Below are 15,866 nucleotides of genomic sequence, written 5' to 3' on the forward strand. Positions count from 1 at the left end.
CAAAGCTGAGAAAATGCTCCCTTTAGAGCAGAGGAGGGAGCCCATCTGCTGGGAGGCACCACGAGTACTGATAAGGGATCCTCTGAAGTAAAGATGAGAGTCAGGAGGAAAAATGAGATTCCTCTGTGGTGTGGTTAACCCATATTTTCTCTGCCACCTTTTAACCCCATTTTCCCAGATGAAAACATAGCAGGGTGCTTAACCATGAGGGAGAGAAACAGGGGGCTCTTCTCTAAACATTCAAGTGGACTTGGGAGAACTAGGGCTGCTAGTGGGTGTGTTCATGGTTCATGCAGAGTGTGACTAGTCCATGATGCTGGAGTTGGGGACCGGGCACTGCGGGGTGGCCGGCTCCCCACCAGCCATCAGGCCAATTGTGACATGGAGAGCAAGCACTGACTATGTGCAGAGAAGTTTCTATCCGTGCTCCTAGTTTCTCCTGTTTCTATATGAGGGGCTGATCCAGGACCCCCCTACATATGATAGCCCAGAAACATGAAAAAGAAATAGCAACAAAAAAAAATTGACTCCAGAGAAAACAAAGATAAATTAGGTAATAGAAGTTAACTTGAGAGATAAATCTCTTCAGAAAGATTTAAGACTGAGAAGAGGGAAATGAAAATATCAGAGAAATAATAAAACAATTTTATCAGAGATGAAAGAAATGTGTTTTCTGATTGAAAGAGCCCACCAAATGCTACCGCAGAATTTTTATAGAGATCCATTCCTAGATCCATTGTATTGAAATTTCAGCATCTCCTAAAGAAAGATCCTGAAGGCTTCCAAAGCGGGCGGGGGGGGGGGGGGGGGGGGGGGGGGGGGGGGGAGCAGGTTGACTACAAAGAAATTAACAGTGAAACCAGCCTCAGGCTTCACCTCAGTCACATAGATGCTAGACAACACTAAAGCTAGGCCTTCAAATTTCTGAAGCAAAATTTCTGATCTATAAACTATAGCCAGAAAATCTATTAACCAAGTATGAAAACAAAATAAAAATATTGCTGATATTCAAAGATTCGCCAAGAAGCTTTCCCCTGAGGAAATTTCCTGAGGATGGTGGGACTAATGGAAGAGCTCTAGTGAAAATGAATTCCAGAATAATAGCTGTACTGGAGGCCCAGAAAGCAACTGGTACAAATTAAAAACAGGGTGTCAACGTCTTCAAGAAGAAGGGAGAGATTTTTCAAGGAATGTGTAGAAGTGCTAGCGATATGGTGCAAAAGGCAAATAGAAAATAAATAAAAGAGAAAAACAATTAGAAATTTCTGAAAAAACAAAGTGCACAAGAGACTCCTGATTCAAATAAATATAAGGCAAATTATAATGTGCCACAATTTTGACAAGTGACAGTGTAGGACAGAGAGAGAGAGAATGAATATTCATTTACTCTTGATGTTAGAAACATTCTCTGTGGAGTGAGATGCATTACTGGACCTATAAAGACATTTATAAATATAACCATTGGTCACTGTAGTGAAAAATATATATATATAGTTTTCAGTATAAAAGCTCTGTTTATTGATTTTCAACATTTAGCATCAACCTATAAACAAAACACAAGAATTAATCGTTCTTACACAACCTTGACAATATAGAGGAAAACATAACTGCCTTGGGAGGTGGACGTGGAAAAATGCAGAAGAGCAGGAAGACTAATAGCATTATCTTCCAGGGAGGAGAGTCAGGTGATGCTGTCTAAAGCTGATGGAACAAGTGATACATTTGCCATGAAGAGTTAAAAAGGAAAGTAATTTAAAAAAGTAAAACGGGATTAAAAAAATAAAGAATTAGAAGGGGGATAGTATCATTTTTTTTTACTGTACCATCAATGTTAAGGAGCCAAAATTGTTGCACCAACAAATAACTCTGTGATCATAATATCTAGAATCATGAAGGCAGCTGCCAAAAGAAATTAGAAATCCTTAAAAATATTTTTGGGACTTGGTGAGAGGAGCAGGATTTGGGGATAGTTTTTTTTTTTAATTATTATTGTGAGCTACTCTGAACTGTTTAACTCCTCACCATATGTATAAATTACTTTCATTTTTAAAGTCATTGAGTGCCTGCCATATGGCAAGCACTGTGTTAAATATGAGACATTTAGAGGTGGTACCAGCCTTATAGCATCAGCATCTACAGAAACAAATGATGCTAGGACAGGAGCCCTTCCCAGGGATGCATTCATGTGAATTGGAAGAGAGGAGGCAGGGCAGGGAATCACAGTTTACAGAATATTTGGCCAACTGATTGAAACTGTTGGCATAGAAGCCTCAGAGAGGTGAATTAGGAGAAGAGGTCTTTAGGACTTAGGAGCTTGGAGATTTGACATGTTTCCTTTAGATTAATAATATTCTAGGCAGGCAGATAGAGTTACTGACAATTTGGAGCTCTAAGCGTCCTCAGAGAGACTCTATCCAACCTTTTCATTTTACAAACAAAGGAACCTTGGTAGTGGCAGAGCCAGGGCTCAGATTCAGTCCTTCTGATTTCAAGTTTAGTGATAGATAAAAGGAGCTCCAGACTGAGACACCCCTCAAAGCTGAAAATCAACATTTCTCACATACCTACTAAGGGCCAGGCACTGAACTGGCCACTCCATGCATGTAGTTTAATTTAATCTCCACAACAGCCATATGAGGGAGGCTATACCTATATTAAATCTGAGCAAACTAAGGCTTAAAGAGTTTAAATAATTTGTCTGAAGACTAGAACTGGATAGAGATAGAGCCTGAATATGAAAGAGTCTGTCTGATCTCAATATTCATGCCCCTTGGTTTCTGGCTCATAATTTGAGCCCTGCTGGCTGGGATAAGAGCAACACATCCCTATGCCGGTGACCAGAGATAAAAATAATAACCACTTCATATTTAATTATTGAACACATCAACACAATCCAATAATAAGGAAACTATGATCGTGGCACAGTGTAAGCAGGGCTCTTTGATCTGCCTCTCCACCCCTCCATGGCCCACACTGGGGGAAGATCAGTGAGATGCCAGGCCATCCTTCTTAGTTAGAAGGGACCCCAGGAGCCTTCCCATAGCCCCAAGCTATTCTGAGCAAACTAAACAGGAAACAGGGAAAGAGGAGAGAGAAATTCTCACTGACTTTAAAAGATTTATACTGACAATATCCCAAGGAGCTTACGAAATGTACTTTTTCCTTTCGCTTTATTTTTTGGAGCTAGAGGAAAGCTGCTGATGAAGAGAGAGCTCTCAACTACGGAGTTTCATTGAGAGTGAAAATACTTTAAGCTCAGTCCCTTATTGATAGCCCAGTTGCACAAAATAAAATTCATATAAACATTATCTCACATATTAGAACTGGAAAAGTAATCCATCTTCCAGTCAACTTTGAAAGAGTCTCATTATTGAGGTACTGAATCACAGGAAAGAATTTAAATGTGTTTCCACACCCAGGAGGGAGGAACGGTGGTACAGGATGAGCCCCAAAGCCCCAGCAACTTCAGCCTGATTTGCTCCTGCTGGGAACTTGAGTTTCGCAGGGGTGCGTGTGTGTGTGCGTGTTCGTGCACACGCGCACACACAAGCACACTTGCATGTTATCTTTCTGAGAAAAAGGGAAGCACCTCCTTTATTTTGCCCACATTCTTTCTTTTAGTAGCTCGGAAAACTGGTTTCAATCCAACTTTCCACCAACTAAAAATACCAGAGTAGGGTCTCAGACCAAGACACAATTGTTGCTCCCTAACATGTGGCATGTGTGGCTTCATCCTAACCCCAGAATGTACCCCCAGTGTGTCTGCAGCAAGACTGTGCCCCCAGAGATGCTTCCAGGGCTCTCACTTGCTCTGAAAAGATATACACTAGCCTAGTGTTAGAAGCCCTGGTAGAGTCCCAAAGTCTGTCCCTAACATAGCACCTTTGCTTACAAAGGTAACATACTAAACACATCACATTTGCATTTAGTCTCGTCCTTGCCTAGTGTGAACTGGTGGTAGAGGATGAGGTTGGGTCAGTTTTGATCCCTCCTGCCCCCCAGCATACCAAATTAATCTTCCAGAAGCACCACCCTGATGATGTCCCTGTCCTGCTCAAAAACCGCTTCTGGCTCCCTGTTATCCACAAAGTAAAGTTGGACATCTTTAGCTGGGAATGAAATGTTCTCTGTGGTCTGGTCCACACTCACTGCCCTTCCTTATTTCTCAGCCTTCTCGTCACATGTGCCACTCTGCAGCCAAACGCCACTACACATTTTCTACATTTCTGCCTTCACTCCTCTTCCTCTCAACTCTTGCACAGCTGTTTCTGCCAATATCCTTGTTTTTCTCTCCCTTTAAGACCTAGGTCAAAGGTCATCTTCTTTATGAGTCTTCCCAACTGAACCTAATGTCTCTTTCATGAAGCCTCCCAAAGTGCTTTATCTCTTATGTGTCTTATGACTCTATAACCTCTACTTTTGATTAAAATTAGTGCAGACATGTCATCACCCCTATGGGACCTCGAGTTCCTTGAAAGCCAGAACTGTCTGGCTCATGTCTGTGTCCCCAGGACAGAGCCAGTGGTTGGATGTTTGCTCAAAGCAGGCATCCAATAAATGAAATTTGAGGGCAGAAAGGAGTAAGGAAGCCAGTGAACAAATGGATTTGGTCCAGTACCCATCTGCCTGCCTTTCTCCCTTCCCATCCATCTGGGCTCCTGAGATATACAACTTGCCCGCAAGGCACCCTGGTCATATTTTAGGATAAAGAATACAGTGGGACAATGAGAAAGATACAAGGGAAAGAACACTGGTTAGGAGTCCAGAGACCTGGAGTCTGGTCGGTCTCTGGACTTTCAAATTAAGACTGGGCAAGTCATTTCCTCATTCTGATCTCCAGTCTGCTTCTCTAGAAAAGAGAAGACATTATATTAGATCATCTTAAAGTCCTTTTTTTTTTTTTTAAATTATAACTTTAATATCCACAAATGAGAACTTTATATAAACTCATATAAATTAGTTAGAATTGGCTGATAGCAATAAGACTTGATGTGATAGTTGAAACAAGTAGAAAGTTGCTATTTTAGTTTGTAATAAATCATAGAAAAAGACAGTTTCTAGCACGGGCTCAGCAGTTGTACATTGTCAGGGTTTGTAAATGTATTAACTTTTTCCATATAGTCACAAGGTGGTTGCTACATATTAGCTGTCACAACCTCATTCAAGGCAGCAAGAAGGAAATAGTGGTGGGAGTGACACCATCCCTTCTGTAAAGAAAGGAAACTCTTCCCAAGACACGGCCAGTGGATCTCTGCTTACAGAACTCCTTGTTCAAAGCCAAGTTCACTCCTAACTGAAATGAAGGCTTGAGACATGAACATTTAATCAGACTTACAGTACCCTAGTTGGCAAGAAAGAATAGTGAATTGGATGAGGAGTAGATAACCAAGAACATCAACATCATTGGTGTAGCCTCTTATTATTTATAAAAACAGTTTCATATCAAAGGATGATCCCTGTGAGGACAGAATTATTTAGGAGCACTTTTTAAAAAGGAACTAAAGGCAACCCCAATCTAAACAGTATCAGAAGCAATAGTTTACCTTATTAGAGACAAATTTTGGAAAGGCCCATAAGTTTAAATGAGTCATATTCCTACCTAAAACACTGAATTTGTTAATATGCATTTGTTTAATTTACTTTGTTTGAATATGTTTATATAACTTCTATGTTTTCAAGGCAAAACTGGGATAGAGGAGGAGGAAAATATTTAAAAGTACCTCCAATTCCTTCTGGTCCCATTTCCTATTTTCATCTATTAATAATCCCACATAGCTTTCACTATTTAAAGTCCTTTCTAATTCTGAGTCTTTAATTCTAATTCCTTTCTTTTACCTCTGTGCCTGTGACAAGAATGTCTCCCCCATGGTAAAACAGGATAATAATATAGACTATTTACTGAGGGTTGTAGAGCACTTTTCAAAGGCCCATAGGCCATGCTGAAACTTCCCAGTAATTACAGAGGGTTCAGTTTCCAGTACTGACCCAAGTCCCTGATTCAACTCAGAAACAGTCTTGTGCTGACCTCATCCTGATTGTAACTAGAAGTCACATTTATCTACTTCTAGAACATTGCACCTCTCCAAATTCCTGACACAATATGCGTGCTTGGAAATGCTTTGCTTCTGGTAAGAATCCCCTTCCTTCATCTGCATCATTCTTTATTGTAGGCTGCTAGTTCCTTTGCCTACTCGGTAAATTGGGGTATCTGCAGAAGGAGACTAATTCAAAGCACTGGGGGGTGATTAAAGAAGGCTGAGCACTTGTTAGCTGGTTTCTACAGGAGTTGGGGATCTTGTGGGACTAGGCTTTCACTGCAAAAGGAGCATCATCTAAAGGTCCAAAACTTCAATGCAGAGTGTAGCAAGTAAAATTAATGCACCAGAAGGAATACCGGGAACAATAAAATGGCGCCATGCTTTTATGCTGACAGTAATCCCCATGAATACAAGGTTCTTGTAGGTCTCTTGGACTGTGCTGCTGGAGTTAGGGTTGGCTTGCCCCAGAGGGAAACTCTACAGGCATGGCACCAGGAGGGATCTGTAGGGCTCTCTTTGTGGAGACCAGTTGCAAATGCATATGATTCATAGACTCAGGAGCTGAAATGAATCTTAAGAGATGACTGACTTCAGCCAACCCTTCCCACCCCATTTTATAAATGAGGAAACTGAAACCAGAGAAAGTTAATGCTTTGCCCAAGATCACTTAGCTAGAAAGCAAAGGAGTGGGAGCCATGATCTTAGCTACATAATAAGTGACCCAAATAAGCCACCCACCTCTCAGAGAAAACCTTGAACTGGTCATAACTATTTGGGAAGCCTAGAGCCAACCCATACATTCCTGGGAAACTCTGAATTGTCCAACAGCTGTCAGTTGAGTCCAAAGTTGGCTTGAGTGTGATATGGAGAACTCAGGTCAGCTCTGATTTAAACTGTGACCCATAGCGTGGCCTGAGATACCCCAGAGTGTCCTGGTTTGTGAGGTGTGGAGATATGCTACGTGGATGTTTATAAGATGGAACTGATGTCCTGCCTCCACTCTGGGAACGTGTACAGAGGGAGGGACTCTCTCTAGGCTGCCCTCCTCCACCAAGAACATCTTAGCACTTGGGTTGAGTTTCCGATTCTCATCACTCTTTGGGTATTAAATAATCTGTCCTAGTCTTCTGCTTCTTATGGGACTTTGTTAATTGTGCCTACTGGCTGGGAAAGAATCTGTGAGTGTCATCTCTAACTTAGAAGACAGTGGAAATCAAATAATTGATTATTTTATAAGGGTGCTTCCTCTCTACCTAAAACTGTGTAATGTGCTCTCCATGCTTACCTCACATAATCCTCACAACCACTGAAGTAGATGTTTTCATTCCCATTTTACAGATGAGGGACCTGAGTCTCAAGAACATAGAGCTAGTAAGTAGGGGAGCTAAGGTGAGACCCTTGATCTGCCTGATGATAAAGCCCAAGTCCCAGGTCACTATCCTCTTGCCTCAGGCTTTGCTTTTTACAGAGACAACCTAAGAGAGGGGGAAGAGGGACAGGTGTGTGTAAGGAAGGCGAGAAAGGCCTCCAGCATCGCTGGCTCTGACGCCGTTGGTCTCTAAATCCCGCCACAGAGCTTATGCTGGTCCTCCCTTCTGGACACGCTGCAGAGTCACCTTCCCTGTCTCTTGGCAGGTGCCTTCCTCCTCCTCAACACCTCGATGAACTCCAGGCACAGCATCTTGAGTCCATGGGTGAGAAGCAGCAGCGAGCACTGCAGGCTGGCCGTCTCGGTACACAGGCACCTGCAGCCCTCCGGGAGGTACGTCGCCCGGCTGCTGCCCCACAGTGAGGCTGGAAGAGAGATCCCCCTGGTACCCACTCCAGGAAAGCATGGGTAAGTCCTTCCCTGTGTCCAAAACCCATTATGTAAATGGAGATTTGGCTTTGGGCTACAAATTTCCAGAACACCCTGGAAATTTGACATCTACTTAATTGACATCTATTTAAAACTCACAATCGTCCTTTAATGGGTAGTAGGGTCCAGATGGAGCCATTACTGCTAATATTCCCTGCATGGTGTCTTGGGCACTGATCTGTGGGGTCCTCTGGCTGCCCAGGCTGATGGTCCTTCCAGAGGCCAGAGGACCAGCTGGCAGAGTGGACATTTAATGAGTGGGTATTAAAGATATTCGTTTCCCAAAGTCCAGATGGAGCCAAGAAGAAAACAGCCAAGGGGAGTGTTGAAAGGCCAATATGAAAGTAATTGAATATGCTGGAAACTGGGTTTTACCAGAAGAAATTTGGCAGGAAGAGAAAGAGCAAACAATTGTGGCTGCCCAAGCAGGTCCTACAACAGTGTGGGACACCACAGCAGAATAGGTCAGGGATGCCACACGGTATCAGTTCAGGAGAGGAACATGATCTGTTCTAGAACCTCTAAGGCTTGCACAACATTGAAGTCATACCCAATACCCATGTCAGTGAACTTAAGCCTCCTGGACACACTCACATGCTTCCTCAGTGACCCATCAGGCCTCTAGAAGTAGTGACGCTGGAAAGCAAACCTGAACAAGGGAACCTCTGTGCCTGCGTTTTTTCTCATTCCATAAGACTTCAGTTTTGAGGGGTCCCTGCTCCGATAATCAACAAGAGTGCGAGATCCTTCTTTGTGGCGCGTTTGCTAGACGAAGACCTCAAATTTTTCCTTCTAAGAAAATACGTTTCAGAAAGGCTCCATCTGAGCAATGATGTTCCCCATCTCCACGGTGTGCTGGGTCAGTGGGGAGATCCTGCCTACTGCAATTCCCATAAAGCTATATGGCCTCCTTGCTCATTTCTTGAAAGTCTCCACCCCACTCCCCTGCTACTGGCCCATCTGTATTTATTTGTGTTTCGAAGAACTACAAGCTGCTACAATCCCAGCAGGAATGAAATCTCGGCTTCAGAAAAGATGTTCTCCTCATACCTAAACTCATATCTATCTTCTTGCCTCTGAAATGTCTCGTTGGACTGGCTGGGAGGGGCCCAGCCACCAATTGTGTCTGTTCACCAGAAATCAGGAATGTCAGGTGTGTGAGCTGCCCACTATTAGGGATGAGCCGTCTTCTGATGGCCAAGGCTTCCTCCAGCATAGCCTCCTTTTCTTGTGAGAAGCCCCAGATGGCAAGGTCTCCCATCCATGGGTGGGGATGGTGGTGGCCTCGGCTGCAGTGCCATCCTGTATGTGTTTGCCCAGCCCCATGAGCTGTTTGTTTTGACTTCTGCTCAACATTCCTGCCCCACCAAACCTGGCAGAGACCAGAGAGTTCTTCCTGGGGCTGCTGGGACTTCAGGCAATCAATCTGTTGAGGTGCTAGGTAGCGGGTAGGGAGACATTGATGTTGCAGGTGGACATGGAGTTTGGGGTCTCCCTGAAATGCAGGCTGAGAATGAGCATGTGTGTGAGAGGACAGGTGCTGCAGGATTTCAGCACTTCCTAAGTAGCAGGGCCTGGTCCCTGTCTAGCATCCTCAGGAAAACGATAGCGCCTCGGTGTGACGGGCCACGGGGGCTTGCTAAGAGCTTTCCCCTCTTTATCTGTGCTCATAACTACCAGCTGAGCTCCCATTAACAAACAGGAAAACTGAGGCAGAGAGCGGAGGTAGGCAGCCTATTTATAGTTGCCTTAACTGGACCCCAGGTCTCCCCTTTCCTCATTCGGGCTGTTTTTGGGAAACCCATAGCCTCTCAGCAGGAATTCAGGGGGTAAAGGATGGGGTTGGGAAAGAGGAAATGGAAGATGAAGGAACCTTGCAAAAAGACCTGATCTAGATTCTTTGAAGAGCCAGGGAGCATGTGATGGCAGCCTTTCCTCCTCATGTGTTGAGAACAAGGAGACCAAGACTGCACGGTGCAGGAGGCCGTGAGCGTCCCCTGAGGCTGCCCTGGCCACCAGTCTCCGTGTCCACCCTGCTGGCCAATGCATTTTCTTCCCAGCCTGACCCTTCCGTCACCAGGATCAGTCTGCGCCCTGGAGGGTGGGAGCTGAGGCAGGAGGAAGGGAGCAGGGGTGCTGGGCAAGCCCATTGACTTGATGGCTTTGCTAGGGCTGCCCCTATATCTTCAGGAGCTTTGCCTCAGGCCAGGCTCCGTGCGTCTTGTGCCGAGATGTTCTCCCCTCTCCCTGGCAGGGCCATCGTGGAGTTTGGTGATGAGCAAGAGTGATTCCAGTTTAAGTTAAAGATGCCTGAGCTATAGCCTCCCCACTAACAAGATCAGCGTGCTGAGGGCGCAAGGGCGCAGCTGAAGGGGCGACCCGTAGACTGCTTTGCTGTGTGGAGGAGCCCTGCTGCTGGGCCTGGCAAGCTGCAGGTCACAGGCGCTTGTCCAGCAACTCAGAGAGCTCTGGCTATTCATGTCGGCCTGGATCCGAGTTGCTCAGCCTCGGTACTATTGACGTCTAGGGCCGGACAATTCTTTTTGTGGGCACTGCACTGAGCATGGTCCTCGGCTTCCCAGGCCTCTACGCACTAGACGCCAGTAGCACCTCCCCTGGTTGTGACAACAGAAATGTTTCCAGACATTGCCAGATGTTTCCTGGGGAGCAAAATTGCCCCACTGAGACCACTGAAATAAATAGAGCATTTTAGAGCGGGGAGGAGCCCTGGGATTTACCCGGTTCAACCGTGTCAGTTCACAGGTGTGGGAACTAAGGCCAGGAGAGGTCAGGGACTTGCTCCCTGTCAGGTGATGAGTGTCAGTGTTGGGAGGCAAGTGTCTTGAGCCCTACACTCATGTGTATGTGCCAGCCACTGTACCAGGTACTGGGTTTCACAGACACATAAGGCCCATCCCTACCCTATAACAATAATACCCTATAACAATAGTAATTGTTATTACTCTTACAATAGTAATAACTATTGTTAACACAAATTACACACTTCCTAGATGTGCCAGCCAATCACTGCTGTGCACTTTACACGCCTTTTCTTATTTAATACTCAACAACACAATGAAGCAGGTACTGTTATTATCTTCCATTTCACAGATGAAGAAATTCAGTGAAGCCAAATAACTTGCCCAAGGTCACTGGCTAGACAGGGGGGAGGGGGTTTGAACCTAACCAGCCTGACTTCAGACTGTTTTTACCCATTGCTGGAAGAGCTCAATTGGACCACAGTAGTGCAGCAGGAAAATTATTATGCCCTTGAACCAAAGCCCTAAATTTAAGTCCTATTTCACTATTCAATCGTCAGTTCAATGAACAATCATTTATTGGGTATTTTGTATTTGTTAGGACCATAGAGGTGATAGGGATACAGAAGGCCAGCCTTTGATGGTTCATGAAACGATATTCCATGAATGAGCTCTATGACCTGAGGCAAATTCCATCCCCACCTAAGCCTTGGTTTCCCCATCTGTAAAGTGGGGATGATGATGCTGGCCCAGCTCACATGGTCACGTGGGGTCATGTGGGGTCATGTGGGGTCAGTGCAATTAAGGATGTGAAGGGCTTTGCACACTCTGAGCAGGATACAAATGTAAGAGGCCATTACTTAATACCCTCATCTGCTCTGCTCTGCTCTGCTTACAATTGGGGATCACAAAGGATTGAGACTCGTCTGCTCTCTGATTATGAGTCAGTGTCAGACTCAAGAATCTGTTGGTTTTGAGGTCCTTGGCAGTTTGCCCCGCTGGAAGCTTATTCTCTTTAATATCAGAGATGACCCCAGCAGCCCAGTGGTCACTGTGGTGAGGGGGACGTGGTGAAATCTTGGCGGTGATAAGAATGATGACTACAGATGGCTTCCTCTCAGAGCAGAACATGGTGGTTCGGGGACCGCTACTGGGAGAACAACATTCGGCATTCGTAGTGACGAGGGAGGAAGTTGTCACAGCAAAGTCGGCTGGGGAGAGCCTGACTCAGAGGAAAGACAAGTCAGAGGCCACCAAGTCCCCAGGAAACCACTAAGTCGTGAGCACTCGGTGCAGCAGCCTGCGTGGAGGCACGGGAGGCTGGGGGAGGCTGCTGGGGATCCCCCTCCTCATTGCCTGGAAGGCCGCAGCAGCGTGCGTGACATCTGAATGATTCAGAGCGCGAGCGCCTGAGTCTGCCAAGGCGGCCTGGCTCGGCCCGGGGCCTCCCAGGGGACAGCCGACGACGCGTGCCTGGCCTGCTCATATGCCCGGCCAGAGCGGCCACAGAAGCAAGGAAGCAGAGAAATGGGCTGTCAGACAGCCAGCCCCGCTGGCCACAGAATCCAGCAGGCAGAGGACATCTTAACTCTGAATTAGAGGCCACGAAGTTCCATGAATTGAATGAATATAATAATACCTATTTAATATGATGAGTCGTGAAACGGCATGAGGAAGATGGCTCACATTGTGCCCAGCTGTAGTAGATACTTAATACATGCTAGATCCTTCTCACTCATAATTCATTTAACTCCCACGGATGGAGCGCCACCGTGTAATAGGTGCTAGGAATACACAGCCGGAGATGACACAGGCACGGCTTTCAAGGAGCATCCAGTCCAGTAAGGGAGAAGCAAGTAAAAACTTCTGCTTATGCAGATGTTTTAAAATTAGGGCCCAGAAATTTTAAGAGGCTGAGCTAAGATCACTGGCCAGCAAAGCCAGCACAGGCAGCCCAGCTCCTGCTTCTGCTTCCAGCACATCCCTGCCTTTCAGCTGAAAGCTGTTGCGGAAAGAGCAGTCGGCAGCAATTGGCAGTCGGCGCCTTCCTGGACCCAGGAGCACAAGCACAAGGGCTGGCGGTGTCTCAGGCTGTAAGAGCGACTCTCCAGGCCTCCTTCCAGGACATCGTCCCGAGTCTTCCTTCCTCTTCACGTGCACGGTTTCTCCTGCAGCCTCGGGTGTCTGGGGACTTTATTATGTGTGACCAGAACTACACAGTGTGTGGAGGGAAGAATTGGACACTGAGGGGATAGAAGTTGCCAATCTTTTGAATTACTAATTCTTTTTTTTTTTTTTTTTTTTTGGCGGCACGCGGGCCTCTCACTGTTGTGGCCTCTCCCGTTGCGGAGCACAGGCTCCGGACGCGCAGGCTCAGCGGCCATGGCTCACGGGCCCAGCCACTCCGCGGCATGTGGGATCTTCCCGGACCGGGGCACAAACCTGTGTCCCCTGCATCGGCAGGCGGACTCACAACCACTGCTCCACCAGGGAAGCCCTGAATTACTAATTCTTGAAAAGATGTTTTAAACCTAAAGGATTTGGTGATACCCGGGCTTGAGCCAAGATAAGCGGTCCGGGCCTTTTCACAGCACAAACAAGGCTCATTCCAGTGGGTAGCAGAGAAACAAGATTCTTCATGGCATGAAGCTTCACCTTTCTGTGGGAGCTTAACCCCTACACTCAAAGGAGACTTGAGTTTCATCTGTCCCGTTGATTTCCTGATGTGGGAAGCCAGGCCTAGAGGCCTGATGAGGTGTGATGAAGGTCAAAGTGCAGGCTCCTGACAAAGCCAGGACTCACGCCCATGTCGGACCCCAGAGCCCAGTCCTCCTGTGCTCTCGTTTGTCTGTCTCCCAGCTGAATAGTTGCATCAAGAAATTCTCAAATTCATTGCCCTTAGATTAAAAACTGCAGCCCCCTGCCCAGGTGTACCCACACAGCTGCCATGTTTATTTAAACCAGTCAGTTCTGACCAAGGAGTCCAGCTTTAAAACCAGGAACAATCCTAATCGGAGACCTGCCGAAGGAATTTAACCCAAAGCGATATTGATTCGTGGGCGTCAGGAAGTCTGCTGTCAGTCGGGGCTCCACCGCTAATTTGCAGTGTGGTAATAGAACAACCACAGCTCTTCCCCACCTCAGCTTCTTACCTCCTGAAGTGGAGATTCCAGTGCCCCCGCCCCTTCCTCCATCCTGCAACGCCAACACGCCGCCTCAGGTTGCCATTCAGGATGGAAGAGCAGGAAATGCTAGACTCTGCTCTATGTATGGGCCCCCCAGTCTGGCACACAGGACAGTTACCCACTACTGACCCACAGAGGCCTTCCACCGCTAATGTACAGAACCCTGGATTTTCCTATAAACAGACCGGTTGGTCTCAGCAGGCTGAGTGAGGGACAGACTCAGGGTAGGGTAACGTGGAAAGATGATGCAGGGCATTTGCTTCTGAAAAGATGACTGACTGCCTTTGCCAGGCTGCGCTAGGTTTAACTTCAGTCAGCCCAGGGCACTGTGGCAGGTCCGGCCAGCGTGGGGAAATCAGAGGCCTGTGGCATTCAGCATCCCCAGCCAAAGTTCTCCTCACATACTGATAACAGGATAAACGCGATCAGGAATAAAAAAAGGTGATCATTTATTGAAATTGATACCCTTGAGTGGCAATGTCACAATGCTTTAATTTCAGGCCCAGCTTCTTCTCACTTTCAAAGTCATTCGTAGTGTCAGCTTCTCCCTTTTCCCCTTGGTCTGAATAACACACTAATAAATGTACAATAAGGGCTTTAATGTCCGGGTGATATACACTAAAAAGAGAGAGCCATTCAAAGGCTTTAAAGATGATTTTTAAAAGCCTTAAAACTCACACCTAGGCTTGTCAGAGACATATTTCCTGGACACCCCGTCACGGGAACAGTCGTGCAGCCGGGAGCTCTCTGAGCAGAGGCGGTCGTGAGATTCCAGTCCTAAGTGTGTGGAGAGGTAGGCCCCACACACAGTGTGGGCTTGGGCAAGTCTCTGAGTCTCTGGGAGCCTCAGCTTTCCTATCTGTATAATGGTAATAACCGAACCACCTCATAGGGCGGTTGTGAAGTTAAATTAGATAATGCAGGGTGGGTGTTCCCCTCACCCCTCCCAGCTGCCCCTCTTAGGGCTCCTGGGCCAGTCTTCCTCCAGGCTGCTCAGGGTTGTAGGGGAGTGGGTGTAAGAAGGGCCAAGGTTAGCAATTTCATGCCCCTCGGAAAGATCTAGGTTGCACCCCAAAGTACCAGTCCCACTGACTGTGCCTGGATGTATCCTATTTCTCACCCCTTTAAGTAGTAATATTGAAACAGTGATTAAATGCTAGTCTTCTCTAGCACGTGGACTTTAAGCCATCGAAATGGTAGGTCTCAAGATTTGGGGGTACAAATAAGAACCACACAGTTTACAAAATTCATACAGCTGAATTCCCCCCCCCCAGTTGATTCTGATTTTATTAGTCTTGGGAAGGGGCATGAGCATAAGAATTTTTAGAAAGCGCCACTGGGATTCTGATGTGCATCAAAAATTAAGAATGACGGCTAATATCTCAGTTTGACTTGCTTGATCACATAAGCGGGTAGCTTTCTATAACTATTTACTAAACACGAAGGAGAAAAGTTAAAAAGAAAGCTTGGAGAGGAGAGATGGACTTGTGTGCAGGGTGGAGAGTCATTTCTCTCTCCCTTATGGGTAGACATCCTAGTGACAAGGCTATCCAAGCCTGGCCTGATCCTGCCTGCTGTGCGGCTCCCAAGCTGGGGTAGCTGGGTGTATCCCAGGTCATGGATGGGACTGGTCTCCACTGGTTGGTCTTCTCAGAACACATCTGTTATTCTTTCTTCAAAAGGACTGTGGCTTTCAAGGCCATGGGGACTGAGAAGAATACATAGTGGACTAGAGAGAGCCTGACCTTTTAGAGTCAGAGGGAGTCTCCATCCCATCTATCCATCCATGCACTTATCCATCCATCCATCTATCCATCCATCCATCCACTATTCACCCACCATCTACCATGCATCTTGTTCTTCAGAATGCCATGTATTGTCTCTCATCTAGTTCCCAGGTTAACAGCAGGGCCATGGCACTCTTTTTTGCTCTTAGGAGGTAGACACTATGTTGTCAATATTCACGGTAAATATCAGCACAGTGCATGTTCAGGGTACCAGATACGTCAACACCCATCGACTCGTT

General features: G+C 46.3%; 1 protein-coding gene across 2 annotated transcripts in view; it reads left to right on the forward strand.

Annotated features, from left to right (window-relative positions):
* The window catches only part of ALK (ALK receptor tyrosine kinase), a 729,733-nt gene that overhangs the window by 401,793 nt on the left and 312,074 nt on the right, over positions 1-15,866 (forward strand). For both annotated transcript variants that reach the window (XM_029231576.1, XM_029231577.1), the window contains exon 5: positions 7,674-7,875. In XM_029231576.1, coding sequence (XP_029087409.1) covers positions 7,674-7,875 — 202 coding nt within the window. The remainder of the gene's footprint in view (positions 1-7,673; positions 7,876-15,866) is intronic.

Source organism: Monodon monoceros, unplaced genomic scaffold (genome assembly GCF_005190385.1).
Source record: "Monodon monoceros isolate NGI ecotype Baffin Bay Population unplaced genomic scaffold, NGI_Narwhal_1 Super_Scaffold_19, whole genome shotgun sequence".
Taxonomy (NCBI): Eukaryota; Metazoa; Chordata; class Mammalia; order Artiodactyla; family Monodontidae; genus Monodon; species Monodon monoceros.